The sequence below is a fragment of the Bos taurus genome, chromosome 21 (assembly GCF_002263795.3).
Source record: "Bos taurus isolate L1 Dominette 01449 registration number 42190680 breed Hereford chromosome 21, ARS-UCD2.0, whole genome shotgun sequence".
Taxonomy (NCBI): Eukaryota; Metazoa; Chordata; class Mammalia; order Artiodactyla; family Bovidae; genus Bos; species Bos taurus.
The window spans coordinates 31,579,004-31,601,726 of NC_037348.1; the positions used below are offsets into that span (position 1 = coordinate 31,579,004).

The 22,723-nt window shown below is 48.5% G+C and overlaps 3 protein-coding genes across 6 annotated transcripts in view; 2 read left to right on the top strand and 1 right to left on the bottom strand.

Moving 5' to 3' along the window:
- The first annotated feature begins 5,544 nt into the window (after positions 1-5,544).
- On the top strand, positions 5,545-11,219 carry ISL2 (ISL LIM homeobox 2). The gene is made up of 6 exons (NM_001191237.2): positions 5,545-5,602; positions 6,480-6,669; positions 6,928-7,190; positions 8,954-9,237; positions 9,864-10,031; positions 10,433-11,219. Exons 1-6 carry the CDS (start codon positions 5,545-5,547, stop codon positions 10,547-10,549), a joined length of 1,080 nt encoding a protein of 359 aa, NP_001178166.2. The 3' UTR covers positions 10,550-11,219.
- A 4,772-nt stretch (positions 11,220-15,991) lies between these two features.
- Positions 15,992-17,304, top strand: LOC132343359 (homeobox protein cut-like 1). The gene is made up of 2 exons (XM_059879317.1): positions 15,992-16,699; positions 16,842-17,304. Exons 1-2 carry the CDS (start codon positions 16,194-16,196, stop codon positions 16,921-16,923), a joined length of 588 nt encoding a protein of 195 aa, XP_059735300.1. The 5' UTR covers positions 15,992-16,193; the 3' UTR covers positions 16,924-17,304.
- A 90-nt stretch (positions 17,305-17,394) lies between these two features.
- The window catches only part of SCAPER (S-phase cyclin A associated protein in the ER), a 423,604-nt gene continuing 418,275 nt past the window's right edge, over positions 17,395-22,723 (bottom strand). For all 4 annotated transcript variants that reach the window (XM_010817116.3, XM_010817115.3, XM_059879316.1 and 1 more), the window contains exons 31-32: positions 19,837-19,888; positions 17,395-17,820 (exon numbers count right to left, since the gene is read on the bottom strand). In XM_010817116.3, the coding sequence (XP_010815418.2) occupies positions 17,717-17,820; positions 19,837-19,888 (156 nt within the window). In that variant the 3' untranslated portion in view covers positions 17,395-17,716. The remainder of the gene's footprint in view (positions 17,821-19,836; positions 19,889-22,723) is intronic.

A 22,723-nucleotide genomic window follows, 5' to 3' on the forward strand; every position in this document is an offset into this window, starting at 1 on the left:
AGTAATGGTGGGGTGGTGGACGTCTGGGGAAAAGGAATCCAGAGAGACTTCTCTGTGCTTCCAGAATCTTCCCAGGAGGAGGGTCATAGCCGGGGCTAGTTTTATGGAATATATGGAGCTCTGGAGCTCAAGCTGCTATTCCCTGTAAGGGTAGAGAGCACTCTAAAGCCCAGAAATGGAGGGCCCCCAGATCTCCTGTGTCCTGTAGTCTGGGACATGGAGAAGGGGACCGTGGGAGTATCTGGAAAGCAGCTACCCAAGGCAGGGTCAGATCAATGGCACCTTGTGGCTGTGCCAGGGGAAAAGGATTTTTGCTTCTCTCACTCTTGTGCTGTCTCTCAAGGATGGCTGTGACCCAGGAGACCCAGGTGGAGGGGGTCTTGAAAACAGTCCTTGATTTTCTAGCCCCAGAGAAGTGAAGCTGGTGACAGATGGAACCACACTCACGTGGGTCTTTGACCACAGTGGAAGCAGCAAAGCCTATGGAGCCAGGCAGACCTGCTGTGAATGGCAGTTCTGATTTATCCTGTGACCAGAAGCAATCATGTCACCTCCCTAAGTTTCAGTTTCCTCGGGGATTGAAGGAATCTAACACTACCCACTCGTCACGTGCATGTGTGCTAAGTCACTTCCGTCATGTCTGATTCTTTGTGACTCCATGGACTGTAGCCCACCAGGCTCCTCTGTCCATGGGATTCTCCAGGCAAGAATACGGACTGGGTTGCCATGCCCTCCTCCAGGAGATTTTCCCGACCCAGGGATTGAACCCACTTCTCCTGTGTCATCCTGCATTGGCAGGCAGGTTCTTTACCACTAGAGCCCCCTGGGAGGCCCACCCACCTCATCACATTGCTGTAAAGACCTAATAGGCTAATAACAGGACCTTAGCACATGATGGCGGAGAAGGCAATGGCAACCCACTCCAGTACTCTTGCCTGGAAAATCCCATGGACGGAGGAGCCTGGTGGGCTGCAGCCCATGGGGTTGCACAGAGTTGGACACGACTGAAGTGACTTAGCAGCAGCAGCAGCACATGATGGAGACTGAAAGAATACTGGTTTATGACTCGGCTACCTGACATCCCAGGAGAGATCATCTACTCACCCTACTGCCCCTTCAACACCTCCCCTCCTTCCTACCCCTGCCCACTGCCCCCCAGACACCCCCTTCCCTAATAAGGTCTCAAATAATTGTTTTTTCTGGGTTGTAGGAAGAATTTCTCTTGGCCCAAGAGATTAACAGTCTAGACTTAGGATTCCAGCCCAGAGCCGCCCTCTCCTGGCTGCCTGAGCCATTGAGTTAATTGATTTGCTTGCTCCTAGTTAGGTGCTGAAAGTCTGGCCAGGCCCAGAGTGGTTGGGGAGGGAAGACAAGCAGCCAAGAGCATTTTTCTCAGTTCACTACAGAAGGGTACCTACCACATACTGGCTCCCAGTTCTGAGACTGTGCCCAACTACACAAACATCATCCGTACACAAACTCTTCTTCACTCAGACCACTTTCTGAGCCTCCATCCCCACAGAAGTGACGTACAGAACAAGCATACATGGAAATGCACAAACAAATCATCAGACGACACATACACACAGATAGACTTAGACTTCCCCTCCACACGCAGAGGCAGGCAGGCCCTGGGAACAGGTAAGGCACAGTGTACACACAGACTCCCAATATAAAGCCATAATGATAAGTGTCTTATTTACCACATATTGCACTTCCCTTTCACTTTTCACTTTCATGCATTAGAGAAGGAGGTGGCAACCCACTCCAGTGTTCTTGCCTGGAGAATCCCAGGGACAGCAGAGCCTGGTGGGCTGCCGTCTATGGGGTCGCACAAAGTCGGACACGACTGAAGCAACTTAGCAGCAACAGCAGCAGCACTATGTGCCAGATATTGTTCTAAGCCTTTTCCAGAGAAAAATTCTTACAACAGTAGAGGTAGATACTATTTTTACCCCCCTACCCCATTTTACCAAGGGAACATTTCATGCAAAGATGGGCTCGATAGAGGACAGAAATGGTATGGACCTAACAGAAACAGAAGATATTAAGAAGAGGTGGCAAGAATACACAAAAGAACTGTACGAAAAAGATCTTCACGACCAAGATAATCACGATGGTGTGATCACTCACCTAGAGCCAGACATCCTGGACTGTGAAGTCAAGTGGGCCTTAGAAAGCATCACTATGAACAAAGCTAGTGGAAGTGATGAAATTCCAGTTGAACTATTTCAAATCCTGGAAGATGATGTTATGAAAGTGCTGCACTCAATATGCCAGCAAATTTGGAAAACTCAGCAGTGGCCACAGGACTGGAAAAGGTCAGTTTTCATTCCAATCCCAAAGAAAGGCAATGCCAAAGAATGCTCAAACTACCGCACAATTACACTCGTCTCACACGCTAGTAAAGTAATGCTCAACATTCTCCAAGCCAGGCTTCAGCAATACGTCAACCGTGAACTTCCAGATGCTCAAGTTGTTTTAGAAAAGGCAGAGGAACCAGAGATCAAATTGCCAACATCCACTGGATCATTGAAAAAGCAAGAGAGTTCCAGAAAAACATCTATTTCTGCTTTGTTGACTATGCCAAAACCTTTGACTGTGTGGATCACAATAAACTGTGGAAAATTCTGAAAGAGATGGGCATACCAGACCACCTGACCTGTCTCTTGAGAAACCTATATGCAGGTCAGGAAGCAACAGTTAGAACTGGACATGGAACAACAGACTGGTTCCAAATAGGAAAAGGAGTACGTCAAGGCTGTATATTGTCAGCCTGCTTATTTAACTTATACGCAGAGTACATCATGAGAAACGCTGGGCTGGAAGAAGCACAAGCTGGAATCAAGATTGCCGGGAGAAATATCAGTCACCTCAGATATGCAGATGACACCACCCTTATGGCAGAAAGTGAAGAGGAACTAAAAAGCCTCTTGATGAAAGTGAAAGTGGAGAGTGAAAAAGTTGGCTTAAAGCTCAACATTCATAAAACTAAGATCATGGCATCTGGTCCCAACACTTTGCGAGAAATAGATGGGGAAACAGTGGAACAGTGTCCAAAATCACTGCAGATGGTGATTGCAGCCATGAAATGAAAAGAGGCGTACTCCTTGGAAGGAAAGTTATGGCCAACCTAGATAGCATATTCAAAAGCAGAGACATTACTTTGCCAACAAAAGTCCATCTAGTCAAGGCTATGATTTTTCCTGTGGTCATGTATGGACATGAGAGTTGGACTGTGAAGAAAGCTGAGCACCGAAGAATTGATGCTTTTGAACTGTGGTGTTGGAGAAGACTCTTGAGAGTCCCTTGGACTGCAAGGAGATCCAACCAGTCCATTCTAAAGGAGATCAGTCCTGGGTGTTCTGGAAGGAATGATGCTAAAGCTGAAACTCCAATATTTTGGCCATCTCATGGGAAGAGTTGACTCATTGGAAAATACTCTGATGCTGGGAGGGATTGGAGGCAGGAGGAGAAGGGGATGACAGAGGATGAGATGGCTGGATGGCATCACTGACTTGATGGACATGAGTTTGGGTGAACTCCGGGAGCTGATGATGGACAGGGAGGCCTGGCATGCTGCGATTCATGGGGTTGCAAAGAGTCAGACTCTACTGAGCGACTGAACTGCCTGACTGACTGACCCCATTTTACAGATGAGGAAACTGAAGGTCAGAGAAGTAAAATAACATGCCTGAGGTCACAGAGTGGCCACGTGCAGCCATATCTACCCATACTCCCCGCTCCTCGTTTCTCAACCCCGTTCATTTTCATAGACACGTTATTCGAACGCAGCATTCTCCCCACCTCGACGTGCTCCACATACACTGAGGGTAAGTGCTGTTTGGGGCGCTAAGTGGCCAAAGACTCAAGAAATGGCATGTGGGCACAGCAGCTGGTAAGCTGTGCTAAAAAACCGGACAGTGAGAAGACCAGACCTTCCAAAGGTAGTAGCGGTGGTTAAAAGTCTTACAAGTCCGACGGGGCTACCACGTGAAGCGCTCAGCACAGCGCTGGCCGGCGGAGGGGCACTCGCAGGCCGTGTGGAGACGGTCCTCGGGTAGTGAGTTCAGTGCGCGCTAAGGGTCTAGCTCCAGCTCTCAGCAAAGCCTCTCCCTGCGTACTTGACTGCACCCATTTTCCGGCAAGCAGTCCAGAGCGTGAGGCCGACAAGCCTTACGTTTTTAGCAGAAGGGCCGCGGAGCTCCACCGTGCCCTCAGGCCGACGTAGGCCGGATCTGAGATTCCCGTGGAGACATTTTATGCCTAGGAGCCCACCTGCGCCCCACTCAAGCGTACACCAAGTTCTTGGTACACCTTTTAATGGGAAAAACAACAACAGCCACCCTGGTTGGGTAAGTGTGATTTATAATTCATGGGCCAGTCTTTGAACCCTTTCAGACAAAACCCACAGCAATTTCTTTGAAAGAAAGAAATGCCTGGACTTTGCTCAGAAGTCGCAGGTTTTCTAAGGAACGACAAGCCACTGCACAGATAGTAAATCACCCTGCGCACCACATTTGTTTCTAATTATTTGCATTGCAGTTCGTTTGTGAAATAAAACAGAAGAGTTTATAAATATCGTTTATTCTGGAAGTGAGACACACATTCGACCCCAGTCTTGTTCCTAGAAGGAGCTGCGCTATTCGAGTGGGGGAAAGAATGAGGGAGTCCGTGTCAAATTACACCCCCGCCCCAAATGCAAGTCAAGGCTGGAGTCTGGATCCGGCGAGGGTCTTCGGATTCTGTGTTCTGGTGCTACCCACCTAACGCTTCAACTCGGAGTTTTCCGCAGGCGGACGGGTGGGGAACGTCTAAACAGAGTTTACCCAAACCCTTAACCTCTCTCTCTCGCTTGGACCCTGAGAACAAAAGCGTCTGAGAGAACCCTCACCGGCTGGACGGTGAAGGTCTTGTCCAAACAGACCACTTTCTTTCTCCCCAGCTCTCCTCATAAGAGAGTGAATTTTTTTGTTGTTGTTAATGAAAGAAAGGAGCATTTAAAGAGACACCCCCGCCCTTTACTCCCCCAGGTATTCATCACCCTGCTCAAGCACGCCTAGGGAGACCGCCCCGCAAGTCTAAGAGGAAGTTCAGAGCTGCGGCGGTCGCGGAGACAGCTCAGCAGTGACGCAAGATCCAGCCGGGATAGCCCCCGGGGCCAGAATGAGGATCCTTGTAGGTTTCCGGGGAGGGGGCCGCGCTCCATTGTTCACTCTGGGCCAATCAGGGTTGGCTTATTTCCTTTCAGCCAATCCCCTGTCACTCCCGCCTTCCACCCACCCCGCCCATCAGCCCCCAAGTCCCTAACACCTCCCCCGCATCCCCCGCGGTTCTGGGGAAGCTTCGTGACGCCACAGGTCCCGCCCCCAGCTCCGGCCACGGGCGAATGCGTGCTGACGTCATGCTGCGTGCGGGCCGGTGCGGAATCGCTCCTTCAACTCCGCGGGGCAGGAGGAGTTAGTTAGCAAAGAGCAGAGGCTGGGTGCACGACCCTCGTCCTTCTGCCCCTGGCCGCACGCTTTGCGCACATCTCTTTTCTGCATGGTGGATATTATTTTTCACTATCCTTTTCTAGGTACTATGGGGGATCATTCCAAGAGTAAGTCTTTCTCTGTATATGTGTGTGGTGTGTGTGTGTGCGCTCAATATGCAATATTTCTAATGCAGAACAATGTTTAGCGGATTCTACAAGTGGCTTCTATTTGACAGGACACTGAGAGAGAAAAAATCAAAACGAATAGATTTCCCTGCAGGACCGCTTATCCTTTGGAATCCTGTTGTTTTAGTTTATAATTAAACATTCTTTCTCAAGCCTGCTAGGCTGACCTCGGGCTGTGAAATCTGCTTCTGTTTTGCGCTAGGGCAATAGTTTGATTTAGGGATGTGGGTTTTTGTTTTGTTTGCTTGCTTGCTTGTCTTTCGGCCTTTCAAATAAGGAAGATTTCTTTAGCTTGATCTGGGATGTTTAAGCTAAAAAAATGTCAAAGAGGATGAGCAGAGACTCCGCTAAAAGCTGATGTGTCTGTGTTGGGATAGGAGGGAGTCGCGGAGAGAGGGAGTGTGCGGACGGAAATGCCGGAACATCACCGTTCAGTATTGATGGGGTGGCGTCCGCAGGGCTTAAATGTCTATTTACCCTTTCTTCTCACTTACATCTTAGCTTTTAGTTACAGGAGATATCAACAAAACGCCTGTGTCCAAGTGAATGTAATACCGTAAAAAAAAAAAACAAAAAAAACCCCGAAAAACTGAGGAAGGGGTGGGGAGAGACTAAAAACCCTCACAGATTCAGAAGATTGTGTTTTTTCGTTTTTTTCGTTTCCAAGTATCTGGACCTTTGCAAAGCCCATTTCCTTTTTATCTTGTGGTCCCAATTCTTGAAAGAGAGCGCGAGCGGGTTGGGTTGGGGCTGGAGCGGCCTCGGCCGGGGTCCGGGCAGCCAGGCCTGATGCGGGCTCCGCGCCCTTCCCCGGCAGAGAAGCCCGGGACGGCCATGTGCGTGGGCTGCGGGAGTCAGATCCACGATCAGTTTATCCTGCGGGTGTCGCCAGACCTCGAGTGGCACGCCGCCTGCCTCAAGTGCGCCGAGTGCAGCCAGTACCTGGACGAGACGTGCACGTGCTTCGTGAGAGACGGGAAGACCTACTGCAAGCGGGACTACGTCAGGTGAGGCCCGCAAGTGTCCGGGCTGCGCCACTGCCCGCCGGGGCCGAGGCTCGAGAATGGCAGGCCGCCGGCATGCCCCCGCCCCGAACGCGTGCCGCCACTCGTCTCCTGGCCTGGGAACCCCCGATGGCTGGTCCCCGCAGCCACCCTCGCGACCACAAAGCCTCCTGGGCGTGCGTGCCCTGGGCGGGTAGCAGCCCGGCGGGCGAGGCCGGCCACAGGCCCTATGCTGACAACGCCCGTGCCTTGGGCCCGCAGGCTCTTCGGCATCAAGTGCGCCAAGTGCCAGGTGGGCTTCAGCAGCAGCGATCTGGTGATGCGGGCGCGGGACAGCGTGTACCACATCGAGTGTTTCCGCTGCTCAGTGTGCAGCCGCCAGCTGCTGCCGGGAGACGAATTCTCGTTGCGGGAGCACGAGCTGCTCTGCCGCGCCGACCACGGCCTCCTGCTCGAGCGCGCGGCGGCCGGCAGCCCGCGCAGCCCCGGCCCGCTTCCCGGCGCCCGCGGCCTGCATCTGCCAGGTAAGCCGCTTGCGGCCGGCACTGCGCCGCCAGCTCCGGGGTGCCGTGCACATGTGGGTGTGTGTGTTCTTAGACGGGTGCTTGTGCTCGGACGAAAACTTGTCACTTGGGTGTGTTTCCGTTTGCCAGCATTGTGGGGGTTTCTGAGTGAGTGCAGAACTCTGCTAGGAACGTGACGGAGTGTGTGTTCGTGTGTGACCGGGAAAAAACGTGAGCCGGGGTTGTGTGTATGAGTGTTCGGAATTGCGGAGATTTGTGTTCTCAGGAATGTGTGGATCACGGTAGTAGTAGGAGGGGGAAGGTAAATGACAACGGGGCACTCAAGTGGTGACTCTAAGGACCTTATACTGGGAATTTTAAGCAGTCTCTGTGTTGCCTGAGAGGAAAGACAGGTTTGCCTGGGGGTATGTGTGTAAGGAATAGAGTTCCCAGCCTAGAGCTGGGCCCAGCCAGGCAGAAGTCCACCGGCACAGCTCTGAAGGTTCACCAGCCAACAGAGAGCGAAATGTCTGCGTTTTTCTTTTGAGGCCCAGTCTGATGAACAATGTAGCCAAACGTTTCTTGGTGGGAAAGAAGTGGAAGCACAGTGGATTCAGGGATAATGGCAAACATCCCAGGGCATGCTCTAGGTCATAATCAGGAGATGGCCAGAGACTGGTTCTAAGTGTGTGGTTAGCCGGTGGGAATGGTGACTCCAGCTGAGCAGTTACCAGCAAGTAGCCACAGACCTGAAGCATCAGTCTGGAGACCAGGCTGAGACTCTGGGTGCTGTGTGCTCGAAGGGATTGAGCTTTCGCTGGCCCTCTCTTTAGTATAGAATGAGGACATTGAGTTAGATGGGCTATTTGTGAATATTTATCCAGACCTAGAAATGCCTGGAAGGGGATATAATTTGAAACAGTGCGACTTGTATCCAAGGGTAGGTAGACCTGGTTCAGATGGGGGTGTGATGCCAGTGTTGAGTGAACCCTGGTCTCCCTTTTGTTTGTTGAAGGTTTCCGGCCACCGGAATAGGGCCTTAACTAAGTACCTGACTCTACCCAACCTGGGGTTGAGAGAACCCAAGGCCCAGTGAGGAGAGTGCCAGCGGTTGTGGGCCGGCCGGGAAAACGGCCGCTGGACAGGGAAACTAGAGCCTTAAGAAAGGAGACCCTGGGGCCGAAGTCCAAGGGCTGTTAGAAAGGAACTGTTCCAGTTCCGGGAGACCCACTCCTGACCCCAGGCCAGGTCTTAATGACACACGGTCTGGCCCTGTCCGAGCGGCCCCAGAATCAGGGAGATGGTCTCTTCGGGGACTCCCGGGAGAGGCAGACAGGCCCCCTTGTCCCGACGCAGCGCGGCGCTCGGGCCCCTTGCCCTTCCAGCGTCCCAGGCGCCTCTTCTTCTGAAACTGCGCCTCTTCCGGAGGGCTTCCCTCGTCCCGCGGAACCCTTGCGGGTATTCCGGGGGTCGGGTAAGCGGAGGAGGCACAGCAGGGTGCAGCCACTTCTGTCCTGCACAGGCCTCACTCGGAACTCCCAGGCCCTGCTTGCTCTGCGGGGATCGCGGCGGGGAGCCCGGTGGAGGAACTAGGGAAGGGACAAAAGTGCACACCTTTCTCCGGATAGGACGAACAGACGGAAAAGAGAGAACAGACGAACCAGAAAACGAAATAAACTGAAGAAAAGACAAACGAGATCGGGCCCCGCGGGGCTCGGCCGCCGCGGGGCGGGGCGCAGGGGGAGTGGGTGGCGGCCGCTGGCTCACCTCTCGCTCCCTCGCAGACCCGGGATCCGGCCGGCAGCCTTCGCTGCGCCCGCACGTGCACAAACAGACCGAGAAGACAACCCGCGTGCGAACCGTGCTGAACGAGAAGCAGCTGCACACTCTGCGGACGTGCTACGCCGCCAACCCGCGGCCCGACGCGCTCATGAAGGAGCAGCTGGTGGAGATGACCGGCCTGAGCCCGCGGGTCATCCGCGTCTGGTTCCAGAACAAGCGGTGCAAGGACAAGAAGAAATCCATCCTCATGAAGCAACTGCAGCAGCAGCAGCACAACGACAAGACGGTGAGGGGCGGGGAGCTGGAGGGTCGGGGAACTGGAGGGTCGGGTCGGGTGGAGCCTCGGGTTCGCGCCGCTGCATCGGCGCTCCCTTTTCTGGGCCGGCTTTCGGGAGATCCAGGGCGGAACTGTTTAGTCCAAACAGCGTGTCTTTGTGCTTTCAGAGCGAGGCTTACCTTGGGGTTGGAAGGCATCTAAATTATTGTATCTAAGGTCAGGTCTTCCCCAGCCCCAGCAGTAGATCGGAGTTGGGGTCCTGGGCTCAGTTCGGAGCCCAAGGCAGCCTGGTTTTGAGCTCCAGCAAGTAGGGGCGGGTTCTGTCCATCTCTCAGCGGGACTCGGTTTGAACACTTTCCCTCTGCAAACCCGGAGAGGGGGTGGGATGCAGCCCTCGCGTTTTGTTCCCTTGCGGTGTTGGCTTCCAGCACTGAGGCTGGCCCGTGGTGGCTGTTTTGGGGCCCGGGGTGTCTTCCAGTGGAGAAGGCGGGCTCACTCGGCTGCTGCGGACAAGTGCATGCCCCCCCAGTTTCAGGCTCCAAATCATGTGCCAGGGCCTGGGGTCCTGGTCTCAAAGGTGTTGGGAAACGCAAGACCCAACGTCTTCTGCCTCCCCTCTTCTGCTTGTTCCGCAGAGCCTCCAGGGACTGACCGGGACGCCCCTGGTGGCGGGCAGCCCCATCCGCCACGAGAGCGCCGTGCAGGGCAGTGCAGTCGAGGTGCAGACGTACCAGCCGCCGTGGAAAGCGCTCAGCGAGTTCGCGCTCCAGAGTGACCTGGACCAACCCGCCTTCCAGCAGCTGGTGAGGACCTGCTCTGCCCTCCCGGAAGGCTGGACTCCGGGGGAGGTGGGGTGGATTTAGTCGCTTAGCCAAGGTGGGAAGGGTTGGGGGGCTCTCAGGGGAAGAGGGGCTGGGAGAAGGGGGAGGTTGGTAGCTGCAACCTCACCCGGCCCATAATTGGTTCTAAACCAGGTCTCCCTGGATTAAAGCAAAGCACCAGGAGGAGAGGTCGAGGGATTAACCCACCCGTGCCCCCGCCCGCCCTAATACTCCTGCGTGCTCCTGGGGGCCGGGCCGACTTCTCCAAGGGCATGCTCCCAGTCAAAGACTTGTCCCAAGAATACCTTAGGGAGCTGGCGGCCCGGGAAAACCAGCTCGGGCAGGTCTTCACCCGCTCCTTCCCGGTGTCTCCCCTGCCCCAGGTCTCCTTCTCTGAGTCCGGCTCCCTAGGCAACTCCTCCGGCAGCGACGTGACCTCCCTGTCCTCGCAGCTCCCGGACACCCCCAACAGCATGGTGCCGAGTCCCGTGGAGACGTGAGGGGGGACCCTTCCCCGCCAGCCCGCGGACCTCGCATGCTCCCTGCATGAGACTCACCCATGCTCAGGCCATACCAGCTCCGAAAACTCTCTCGCCTTTGTAATTATGATTGTTGTTATTTAAAGAGAAAAAGGACCGAGGGAGGAGGTCGGGGCAGCCAAAATCGCCTGGACGCAACCTTCTTTCACCAGACTGGAGAGCCCCGCTCCGAGGACTTTTATTTTTACAAAACCAGAATTTGGGTTGACTAGCGTTAGCTCTGCCCTCTCCTCTCCCTCGGTCCGCGGCGCCCCCGTCCACATACCCACCTGTGCGTGGAGCTCGCGCGGGGTAGGTCCCGCGCCCGCCGAGCCTCGCGCTCTCCCGCGCCGACCATGGGTCCTGCCCCGGCCCGGCCCCGCGCTTCCAGGTGGCTTCGCCCGCTTTCTAGCGGGGAAGAGGACGGGGACAATCCAAAGGAACAGACACTCAACCCCCCAAAGCGCATGATTGCCGGAAAAAAGTAGAAACGAGACTTTCCTTGAAAATGTTTTAAATTATCAGTCGACGGAGGACAGAGTGTGTGAGCCTTTGCCGAACAAAACGTAAGTTATTGTTATTTATTGTGAGGACAGCCAGTTCATAGTGGGACGAATATTTTGATCTTAATAAAAAAGAAATAATAACCCTATGCGACGCTGCTCCTGTGTGCTGTTGGCGCAGCGGGAGGGCTGGACGAAGGCAGGTTGCAGCTTGGAGCTTCTTTCAACGAAAATGACACTCGGCCCAGGGCCCACGGCTCGTGCCCGCGCCTCGCGCGCCGCTGGCCCGCGTGCTCCCGCGCCGCCCGGGGGCGGGCCCGGCGGGGATTGGGCGTCGCGAGGGGGGCGGGGCTGGGTATCTGCGCTCCCTGCGCCCCTTGCGGCCCCGCGAGGCCCCCCGAAGCGCTCGAGCGCCCAGGCCCTCCCGGAAGCCTGCGCGCCCCCTGCTCGTTCCTCATCCCTGGCGTTTCGCTGCAGAAGCCCGCGGGGCAGCGGGGGTGACTGTTTGGGCGGGAAACCTGCGGTGATCCAATGTCTGCTGTTCCGCTTGTTGGGGCTAGCGGTTCCGTCTCAACCTTGCTTTAGCTCCCGGAGCCGAACCCAACCTGGAGTTCTTCAAGGTCCTCCGACTCTTTTCGGCCCGGTGCATTCGGGCCCTACCTGCGTGCGGTTCTCTTCCCGCGGGTCTGGATGCCCGAACCCTCAGATCCAGAACCCTCGCTCGCCTGCCACGCGGGCCCTGCCACCGAGCCACGAGGCTAGCCCGCGGGCCCCGGGGTAGAAAAGGGGGGCCTTGACGGCTCATCCTCGGCGTTGTCCCCAGAGTGGATGCGCGACGTGATCAATCTCGCTGCATTTATTAATTCCCCCGTCTAGACAGAAGAGAAGGCCGGGCGGCGGCTCCTTATCTGAATTTGGCATCACCTGCAAGCGATACACTGAAGGAGCCACAACAAGCCCCCGCTAGGATCGCGGCTGCCAGGGAAAATAAGTCCACCCAGAACCAGTCTGGCGTGTCGTTGGTTTATTTTCTTTCCAGACCCGAAATGCAGGGGGCGGGAGCTGGCTTGGGTGGGAGGGGGCTGGGAATGGCCCCTGGATATGCCGTGCCCAGGTCACTTGGTGTGACATTTCAAACCCCTGCGACTGGTTTTCTTGAAAACTGGCTTTAGTGATCGCAGGAAATAACCGGGAGATACTGAATCTCTAGCAGGCCCCCGGGCAAGCACACAAAAAAACGGGAGGCTCAGGTTTTACCCTTCACAAATATTTAACCCTTTGGCAGCCTGGGATAATTCTTTTCCTAGACCAGTCCTCACTTGGGCTCAGAAAGCTGCCAGCCTACTAGTGATTCCACTACTCTTGAAGAATCTCTGGCATTGTCCTATCAAGTTAAAAGAACCCAAAGGTATATCCTTTGTCCAGGAATTGTTTTGAAAGAGGGCAACGCCCTTACTATTGTTGCCATCTTAGCTCAGGTAGGGCCTGGTAAGGAAAAATGTGTCGGAGGGGGCATTTTTGGTCGTTGGACAAAGAAGTTGATGCCTGCTGTTAAAAAGCCATGGGCTGCTTGGATGGCCAGAGGCCACTGTAGGTGTTTCAGCTGAGCTGATGGCGGAATTCTGAAAGCGAATTTCTCCCCTTCCCCCTGCCCCTCCATTAGAAACGGGAGGCTGGCAGCAAAGCTGGCAATTACTGAAAGAAAATGGGAGGAGGTGGGAAGATTGGGCCACATTTATATTTTACTTCCTGAAAGTCAAGGTGATGCTAGCACAGACGTTAAAGAGATTATTCTTCTTCTTCAGGATTTAGGAAATGGTGCTGCAAACTTAGAGATAAAGGAAGAGATATTTAGGGTTAATGAGGACCAGCTTTACCTCTCAAGTGCCCAGAAACGGTTTTAATAATCAGGGTTAGAGTCTTTGAGGGTTTGTTCCCTTAACTTAGATTCTTCCCTCCCAAACAGAAATACAGATATTTCCTTTTACCTTCTGGTTGGCCACTGGATAGGGGGCTAAACTTTGAAAAGTCTTACTTTTGAAAACTTTTGATTGATCCAGAATATTGGGTTTTGTCTTTTTTAAAAAGGAAATAACAGGTTCTTGAATTTGAAAAATGTCATTATGGTTGTTAATTAGCTTTGAATTTTTGCTTTTGGCAGATTGCAGTATTTTAATGCTACATCTGCCTATCTAATTACAGTCACTTTTTCTTTGGCCATCCATAGATCAAAAATATAATTCCTTTTTGGATATTTATATGAGTGTGTCTGTTTTTGAATATTGGGAAATTATTCTGATCAAAGTGGTTACTGTGTATTTAGGATACCTGTAGCTATGTGTTGATGTTGTTTAGTCGCTAAGTTGCATATGACTCTTTGACCTCATGGACTATATAGCATACCAGGCTCCTCTGTCCATGGGATTCTCTAGGCAAGAATACTGTGTGGGTAGCCATTTCCTTCTCCTGGGGATCTTTCAGACCCAGGGATCGAATCTGAGTCTCCTGCATTGGCAGGCAGATTCTTTGCCACTGAGACACCTGGGAAGCCCTGTATCTGTGTGTACTGCTGTATAAAACATCAGAAGCTCTTCTCCTGTAGTTTGTTGCTAGCCACCCAAAGGGGCACATCGTTTTCCGTCTGGGTTTCCAAGAGTAGAGTTTGACTCTAAAGCCTTATTATGATGGTCCCTGGTGAGGTGTCAGATCTATGGTTGGTTAGTTACATTAATAAATATCAATTTTACTGGCTCCCAGGTCATCTTTAAACATCTTCTGTAATACAGTAGGGATTTCCTTGTAAATTAAATTACCTGTAACAATTACAAGTGTATTTTATGCTTACTGAACTTTTAAAGTGAGATACCGAGTTGTGTAGTAAAAAAGTCAGTTCAATAAAAGAGGCCATAGGGTGGGAAATGGGAGTTAGTTATTTAAGTAGATTCACCTTAGAATAAGATTTTCTCAGCAGATTTATCTAATAATTTGGGTAGCTCTATGTAATTGAAGCAGGAAAGAGATTCCCAGAGATGGAGAAGTTTATGGCTACCCTACCACAAAATTTAATACATATTGAAAGGCTACACAGTTCTGGGAAATTCAAAGTCCCTGTGGCAGTATTCCCAACGAACTTTAATTTTTAATGGGTTTTGTAACAGAAATCAGCCTTTCAGTTTTGAATATGAAATAGCTTTAAAGCTTAGTTTTGTCAGAGCTGCAAAGACTAGGTTTAAGTAAGACATTGTCTAAGATTGTTCTCTTAAAAAATGTGAGATTCTGCCACTGCTGTCTGGGGGAGGGCATAAGCTGCCACACATTTAGTTAGCTGTGTTTTCCCCATACAAGTATTCACCAAAGAGAGCAAGGGAATTTGCTTGAATAGCAGCATGCTAGAGATGGGAAACAATGAATGAATAATAAACTATTTGCAGAGGAGTCCCAGTGGACTTGTGATAAAAGCAGGAAATTCAGAGAGTTTATTAAGCTGATGTAGGGAAGATTAGAGGCTTTTAAATATGGGTCTGATTGATGTAAAGGTAAACTTTCCTCAAGATACTGGCATTCAGTGCAATAAGGAGGATTGTGTGACCAATTACAGGCTAGCACCTTGTTGATGGAGACTGTGCATGGAAGATGCTGATAAATGGAGTCAGGCTGAGAGCAGTAATAGGAGCGAAAAAGGGCACAGAGAAGTACTCCATTGGGAACCAGATGTGGAGTGCTGTGGGGGAGTGGTTCAATTTATAAAGCAAGTTTGGCGCCTCGCAGAAATCACGCCAGAAAGGCTAGAGTGCTAGGTGAGTCCATCTTTTGGATCCGGGCACTGCCCGGTCGATAAGGTCAAGGGCTGGTGAGAGAGTGGGTCAGGGAGTGAGCTGAGGGGCAGGAGTTGAGAAAGGCCGAAGAGTTTCCTCAGTGGGAAACAGGATCTTTAAGGCCAGGGTGTCATATAGAAGGCGGGAGACCTCTGGGTTCCGGGTGTGGGAGCAGGGAGACTGAAGTGGAAGAAGAGGGGTAGTGAGGAGTAATCCCTTCCCAGAGTATTGAGACCCAAGAATTCAGAGGTTGGCAAGGAGCTCTGGAAGAACTGGTCCAGGTAGCTTCTTTCCTGGGGAAGGAAGGAAGGAAAAATGGTAGAGGAGGCGAGTTCCGGACCTAGGTTCAGGGTTCGAGGCTCGCAGCGCCCCCGACTGCCTGGAGCGAGGGAGAGGCTCCGGAACTCGGCAGGAAGCCGCGGCCCCGAGATCGTGCTGGGCTTCGGAAGGACTAGCCGCTTGGAGCTCCGGGCCAGCGAGCTGCCGCCCAGAGCGGGAAGTTCGGTTGGGCAGGCGTTGGGCGTTCAAATGCCGCTGCTCTCGGGCCTCGGGCGGCCTTTTCCGTTTGGGCTCCAATTCTGGGCTTTAAAGCCCGGGCACAGTGGTTACCTACGCTCCGGCTGGGCCCAGTCGCATCGTCAGCTTTACAGGCTGGACACAGCCGAGGCTTTTCGTTTCGGCCCAGCGGGTCCACCTGTGGCCCCTGAGCCTCAGGGGACCGGTGACCTGGGCCCCGCCCCCAGGAGAACGCCAGTGGGTGGCACTCGTCCCCGTAGAGTGGAGCAAGATGTGCCTGCGCTCACCTGCGCGATGTGCTTTCCCCATCCCGGGAGAGTTTAGAAGTCGTAAAACCCAGGGGAGTTAGAGCTTCAATCATTCTGGCCCGGCGGAGCGCGCAATAATAAAGTAGGGAACTTGAGACCTCCAGAAACCGCGCGGGTCGGGAGTCACCCCCCGAGGAGCCCCCGGGCCCGATCCTCGCAGGCTCCCCAGCCGGGTGGGGCCGGGGTTTGTCTCAATCAAACCTCCTCCCCTCCCGGACGGGGGTTGGGGGCGGGGCGGGCCAAATGAGACCATTCAATTAAATGTTTTAATTGCGAATTCTGGTATGGTTTCTGGAAGGTTAATCACAGCTGTCTCAATTATTTATGGCTTTTTGGCAAATTTCCGACCAGATAAGCATATTTCTATTGTGAAGCGTCTTGTAGGAAATCGTATAAATATTTGATTATTCATTTCAGCTACAAGGATTCTGCATCCACGCCCCAAGATGCGGGGAAAAGCGGAATTTGGGAACGCCTCTCCTGGATGGGGCGCCCCGGCAGCTGCGGGTCGCGCAAGAAGCCGGCCGCCGGTACCTGGCTCCCAGGCCCTCTGGCCAAGGAGCAGCCCCGGGCCGCCGGCCGGAGGGGAGGTGCGGGCGCCAGGGCCGAGCTCCCTCGGCTTCCCGGTGTGCGGCGCTCAGCCGGGCAGCGGCTCGAGGTGCTTCTGCGCGCGTCGCGGCGAGGGCCCCGGGCCCTGGGTCTGGCGCCCCGGTCTGAGTCTCCGCCAAGCCCTGGGAGCGGACTCCGCTGGAGCAGGAGGGGTTTTCCCCGCCCCGAGCCGCGAGCCCCGCCGGGCCCCGCAGCCCGAGCGCGCGGAAGACCCCGGGGGCCGGGCGGTAGGAGCACAGAGCGCACAGGGATTGCGTTTGCTTTCTTTCTCTTTCGTTTGAAATTGGACCTCTTTATTTTCTATTTGCAAAGAAGTAAAAACAGCATACACATAACTCGACAGACTTGGGAGGATCCAAAAATAAGTGTCCTGAACAGGAGGTAAGTTTGCTTTTAACAATCCGGTGTAACTTCTGTATTTTCCGTCCCCTCCGCCCCCAGTCTTGAATCTTACAGTATTAATTCCAACCGCCCCCCCCCATCAGATCTTTTTTCTTGCTAATGTTTGATCCTTATCTGACAGAAATAATTCCCAGTGTCACTCAGTGAACGGCTTAGCACTGACCGTCGGCTTAAGGTGGAGAAACGATGAGAACAAGATATGAAAAGGTCAACATCTCCTGGCAGACACTCCTCCCGTTAAGCTGTGAGCCGTGCACAGGAGTGAAAACGTCTATTCAGGACCTTTGTGATCATGTTTTATTTTTACTTCAGCTTCATTGCAGTTATTTGAGAAAATACTTTAGAATGGTTCACTATGTTTGATCTTTTTTGGATCCCTAATTTTTATTTTGGAGAATTTCAGTTCAGCAATCCCATTTCTATAGGAGACTCTCGGTATTGGCCGCTGGCAAAATTTAGGCAGACAAATGGATACAATGCTCTGAGTTAATTTCAGATAGCTGCTAGAACATATTATGTAATTTAGAATGTTAAATTGTTACAAACATCTTCTACTCAAACCTAATAAGGGAAATTTAAAGCAGGTTAACTTTTAGTAAGTCTTTAAGATACTTCCAGAGTTGGAATTAGTTTTTCTTTCAAATCTGCATTGCCTTCACAAGAAAAGTCACCACTGCAAACAGAATTGTTATTTTATTACAAGAACAAAACAGACTTGCTAACTTTTTGTCTAATTTCACCCATATTACAAATGCAAAGTATATATTATCATAGGATGTAAGTTACCAAACTCCAAACTATTGCGCATAAATGAAATAAACTCCCAGAATTAGAAAGAACATTAAAGTATCTACAGTCTTTATAAATAGTGTAAAGTATATACCATATCTACAGAGTATAAACATGTGAAAATGAACTTCTTAAGGAGTAGTTACAATGTTTTGAACAATTTAAAATATTAATGAGGGTACTCAAATACACAACCAACCAAAACCTTTATTTTTTCTCTTTTTTTAAGAAAAACTGTCGAGCTTCTTCCCAGGCCTGCTGAGGAAATCTGTTAGCCAGTTCAAGATAGTCTTGGGAACCAAGGCATTTTCCTGAGGGGGGGAAAAGAAGAGAATAGTAAACAAGTTAAAATCTTCAACATTTAAGAAATGAAAATTATTTTGATATCTGAGTCCAAAATGGAGACATACACTTCAAATAAACCACGATGCAAATTTCAGTAAAGGTAACTCATCTATATCTGTAGTATGAAATATATAATATATATTTTAATTACAATCTATTTCATGCTTCTAAGCTACTCAGACATACACTATATACATAATGTTTAACCTCTAGGTAAAACATTATGAAAAACACCGTTTTTGGACTCTGGAATAAGAAAATAAGTATGGTGAACAAAATAAAACCCGGATTCTTCCTTAGCAATAAGAATGTGGTGTGTCAGGAGCTGCTTCACATTAGAATTTAGAGGTTCACCTGGGCAATGAACTCAAAACATCTTGAAACATTTTATGAGTACATTCTAAGCAATAGGGGAACAGATGTCCAGGTGCAGACTAGCAACTTAGTGTGGCATCATCATTTTTTAAAATCAGGTAAGCACATTATGAGCTGTCACCAGTATAGCAATGACTTTTCTAAGCAAAGTAGAGAACCGTTCCCCATTTGCTGTTTTGAAGATTAATCCCATAGTAATTGGGGAAAGCATGAAAGTCAGAGAAGATGATCCCTTGGAAAAGAGAGGTTGAAACCAAGCAGATAGAGGCAGCCCTGGGACATGCCTGACAGATAGGCAGCAAATGGTGACTCATCCTTATGTCAGGAGGAAGAGGAAGAAAAAGAATGTCTATACTTCTTACCGGCCAAGAAAAAAGAAAAAAAAAACCCCAAACTGCTGTACAATTAAAAATAAATACATTAGAAGAAGATTTCTCTAGGCATTTTCAAAATTTAAACCATTGTTTTTAAGATATAGAAACAAATTATGATTACAAATTATGATTTTTTTCCCTAGCCTCCAACAACTTAAAAAAAGGCTGTGACTGAGTCAGGGCAGAAGTGAACCTGCACACTGATTCTGACTTAGGCAAATAGTGCCAACTATGATGGTGACTTGAATTTCTAAAAAGGGGCATAGCTTTCTGTTTACTTGTGAGTGTCTGAGCCAATAAAACATGACATTTTCTCATGATACTGTTACAGTTTTAGTTATATTCTCATTTATGTACTTTTCAGCACCTGTCCATTGTAAAGAACTGTGAGACACATATACACCCCCTGCCTAGGGTGACCTCCTCCTCCCCCAAAATGAGGGCTACTGAGTGGGTGCCCCAGAGGATCTTGCTAGGACTAGACCTCTGGCCACTTTAAAGACTATCAAACTAAGGGAAGAATTGGGGAAAATCTGGATGAAGGTCTCATTAGTCAGAGATGCTGACATGACAGTCAGACAAAGAGCAACTTGTACTTCTCAATTACAGTGTGGGTAGCAGAATATTTTAAAAAGTAAAAATGCACTTGAAAATTCTACATCTCTGCTCTGATCACAGGACTCACCTCAGCAGAAATGCTACAGGGAAAAACATTTTTTTGTAAATCTTTAGGCCCCTGAACTGTGCTCTTTCTTCATGTAAAACAATTTTACAATTTTTATTTTCAATAAAAAATTCAAGTGCTTGAATTTTAGAGGAACATATGGGCTACTATCAATGACAATTTTATTCTGAACACCGGTAGGGAACTAAATATGTAATTTCAGCATTTATGTGAGTAATGTAGGCCAATATTAATGATCTAATTGTCTCTTCTATTACAAGGTAGCTCTTTAGTAATTATTCACCATTTATTATAACTTGCATGAAGTGAATATAAATTATATAAAGATGTTTTGTGCTTTTCTTTTATTTCCATGGATTTCTCTGTATATCCTGATACACTCATGTTTGATGACAAAATCAATTTCTTTATTCTCTGAAATATACTTTGTATCTGAACTTCAAATATTTTAGGTGATGTAATAAATTGATTTCTTGACAGTTACAAAGGGTAGAGTGAGAAATGTCCAGCTAACAAACACATGACATTTAATTTCAGTAGAGACATACCTTTGGGCTGATAAGACTGGTTATCTGCCTGACCTGAAGTCTGTGCAAAATCCTGTGTGAAATGAGAAAAGTGTTTTTATATCAATGCTACAAACAGAGAACTTTGCTGAGAGTGGCTTTAAAAATGCCTCTGAATTCTGAGATAACTTTTTTACCATGAATACTTTGGAACCCCAAATATAAAAGCTTAAGAAACGGATGTTATGTAATTCAGGTTCTCATATTTAAATCAAATAATGATGACTCAAATCTAAGTATCACCAACGGCCAGGTTGTTGCCTGCTGTGGAAAGTATAACTTTGTTTTATATCTAACAAACTGAATTCTTTAGCCAAATACTGTCTTAAAATATTGACAGACTTTTAACATTAAACAAAACCCACAAGTATAAAAGCCCTTATGTATTCCGTAGCTACATTTTTAAAATTGAAGTATAATTGACATACAATATCATATTAGTCTCAGGCGTGCAGCATAGTGATTCCATATTCGCATGATATGTCTGGTTATCAGCTGTCACCATACAGTGTTATTATATTATTGACTGTATTCCCTATGCTGTACGTTAAATTCCTATGACATGGATTTTATAGCTGCAAGTCTGTACCTCTTAATTCCCTGCACGTATTTTGCCCACCTCCCCATCCCACTGTCCAGACCACCAGAGCTCTGGATTTGTGAGTTTGTTTCTGTTTTGCTATGTTTGTTTCATTTTTTAGATTTCATATATAAGTGAAATCACGTGGTAACGGTCTTTCTCTGACTTCTTTCATGTAGTATAATATTCTTAGGTCCATCTATTCTGTAGCTAAATCTTAAAGTCCAGCAATTTTACTCTTCGATGGAACATGAAAAAGGTCATCTGTAATATGTGAAATTTCAGGAACCTAGGACAAACTGCTAGCTCTTATTTTTAATATTTTCTAGTGACTACTAATAATCTAACACAGGGGACCTTGAAGAATCGTTATATAAACGAAAGTCCAATGTACTTTCATTCTCTTGAGCACAATAATTTATAGAAAAAAACCAAACTTGTTTTTAACATCCTATCCCAAATAAGCATTATAAGAAATTTCCATGCTGCTGCTGCTAAGTCACTTCAGTCGTGTCCGACTCTGTGCGACCCCATAGACGGCAGCCCACCAGGCTCCTCCGTCCCTGGGATTCTCCAGGCAAGAACACTGGAGTGGGTTGCCATTTCCTTCTAGTTATTTATAAAATCTGTGCTAAAATATATGGTTAATGTGTTAAATTTAAATTATATTTAATTGTGTTTTAACTATAATAGAGAAGAGTCAAATTAGAAGTACTCTGAGATCAACACCAGATGAAAATACTATATATGAGCCTTACTTTAGGTTCTGATACCATTTATATTTTTATAAATTGTTTTCCAAGAGGTTGAAAAAATGTAAGGGACTAAGATGGTACAGCTACAAAATTGTCTTTGCTCGATAATCACTGTCTTGGTTGAGGCCTCTGCGCAGGCCACAAAAAGCTGCATGTCATCTCTGGAGGTCCCTGACCCCCTTTCCTTTCTTGCTTTACTTTTCTCCACAGCATTTAACACAATCTGACATGCTATTTATTTTGCTCATTTATTTGTTTTTTGTTTGACTCCCCCGACTCTAAATTTCAAGGCAGGAATTTGTATCTGTGTTGTTTGCTGCTGTATTTCCAGTGCCTGGAGCAGTGCCCAGCACACCAGAGGTACTAAAAATTTACCTGTGGAACAAAAGAATGAATTTTAAGATCATGGTCTTAAAATTCTCTATAACGTATTTCCTTTTTAATCCTAAGGCTGTAAGAATATATGAAGAATCCTATACATTGATATGATGGTTATATAAAACTTCATTAAGATTTTAATTATTAACTGTAAGATTTTTTTGAATATATATACCCTACCTATAAATCTGAATATTTTTGATAAATTTTTTTGGAAACTGGAATCTAGACTCAAAAAGAAACAAGCTGAAAACAAAACATTTCTAAGCATAATTGATCTAGTGTGTTTTATTAGCTGATCATCTAACAGAGGATAGTTTAAGAAATGTAAACCACTTCTAAGGTGAAGAAAGCTTGGGGGATCCTTTAGCCATCCCAACCAGCTGGGCACTGTTACACTCTTTCAAAAGTGATACATGTATATTAGCCAGAATAAGGAACAATAACAATACAAAGTTCTGCTTTCTGTTTCATTATTATTATGAACAGAAAACACTGTCTATTAAGCATATGTGTGTCATGGAACAAAAACATATTGGCTTTAGGGTGCAACATTTGAAAAAATAATGGAAGATTTTCAGCAAATAATGTCATTGTGTGAGGACAGAAAAGAAATAACAGGATTAGCTATTAGCAAATGTTAAAGACAACCACAATGATTCTCTATTGTCAGATGACTGGGTTAATTTAGATGTGGAAATACTGCTTTGCTACAGTACTGATTCTGATTTGAGTCCTACAGAATTTCACTGGATCAGAAAAATATAAGGCCATAATTAAAAGTTTTATATTTGAGAAAAAGCAACAAAATGTTTTTTTCCTCATACACATATGTGTGTATATACATATGAATATTTATTTAAAAATTTAGAAATAAATTGCAGTTTTAATCTTTCTTCAGCAGTCATTATCTATTCCCTATAAATAGACAAAAAGCAAGATGAAGTAACAGTTAAAGCCTTAAAGAAGTCTTTTAAAAACATTTCCTTAGTACAGGCTTAACTGGAAAAATACCTTTTTCTTGAAATCCTTCGAACAGAAATTATATACAATACTCAAACCCCAGTTTTACCCCTACCTTGAGAGTCAAGCACATCAACAGGTGAAACCTGGGGGTAGTATGGATGGCAAGGGTAAACAGCTGGTTCACTTTTAT

Bases quoted from the DNA above. Each gene is read 5' to 3' on its own strand.
- ISL2 (NM_001191237.2), top strand. From the start codon at position 5,545: ATGGTGGATATTATTTTTCACTATCCTTTTCTAGGTACTATGGGGGAT. The intron at 6,670-6,927 runs GTGAGGCCCGCA...TTGGGCCCGCAG, and splicing joins TGCAAGCGGGACTACGTCAG to GCTCTTCGGCATCAAGTGCG. The intron at 7,191-8,953 runs GTAAGCCGCTTG...GCTCCCTCGCAG, and splicing joins CCGCGGCCTGCATCTGCCAG to ACCCGGGATCCGGCCGGCAG.
- LOC132343359 (XM_059879317.1), top strand. From the start codon at position 16,194: ATGGGGCGCCCCGGCAGCTGCGGGTCGCGCAAGAAGCCGGCCGCCGGT. The intron at 16,700-16,841 runs GTAAGTTTGCTT...CTTATCTGACAG, and splicing joins ATAAGTGTCCTGAACAGGAG to AAATAATTCCCAGTGTCACT.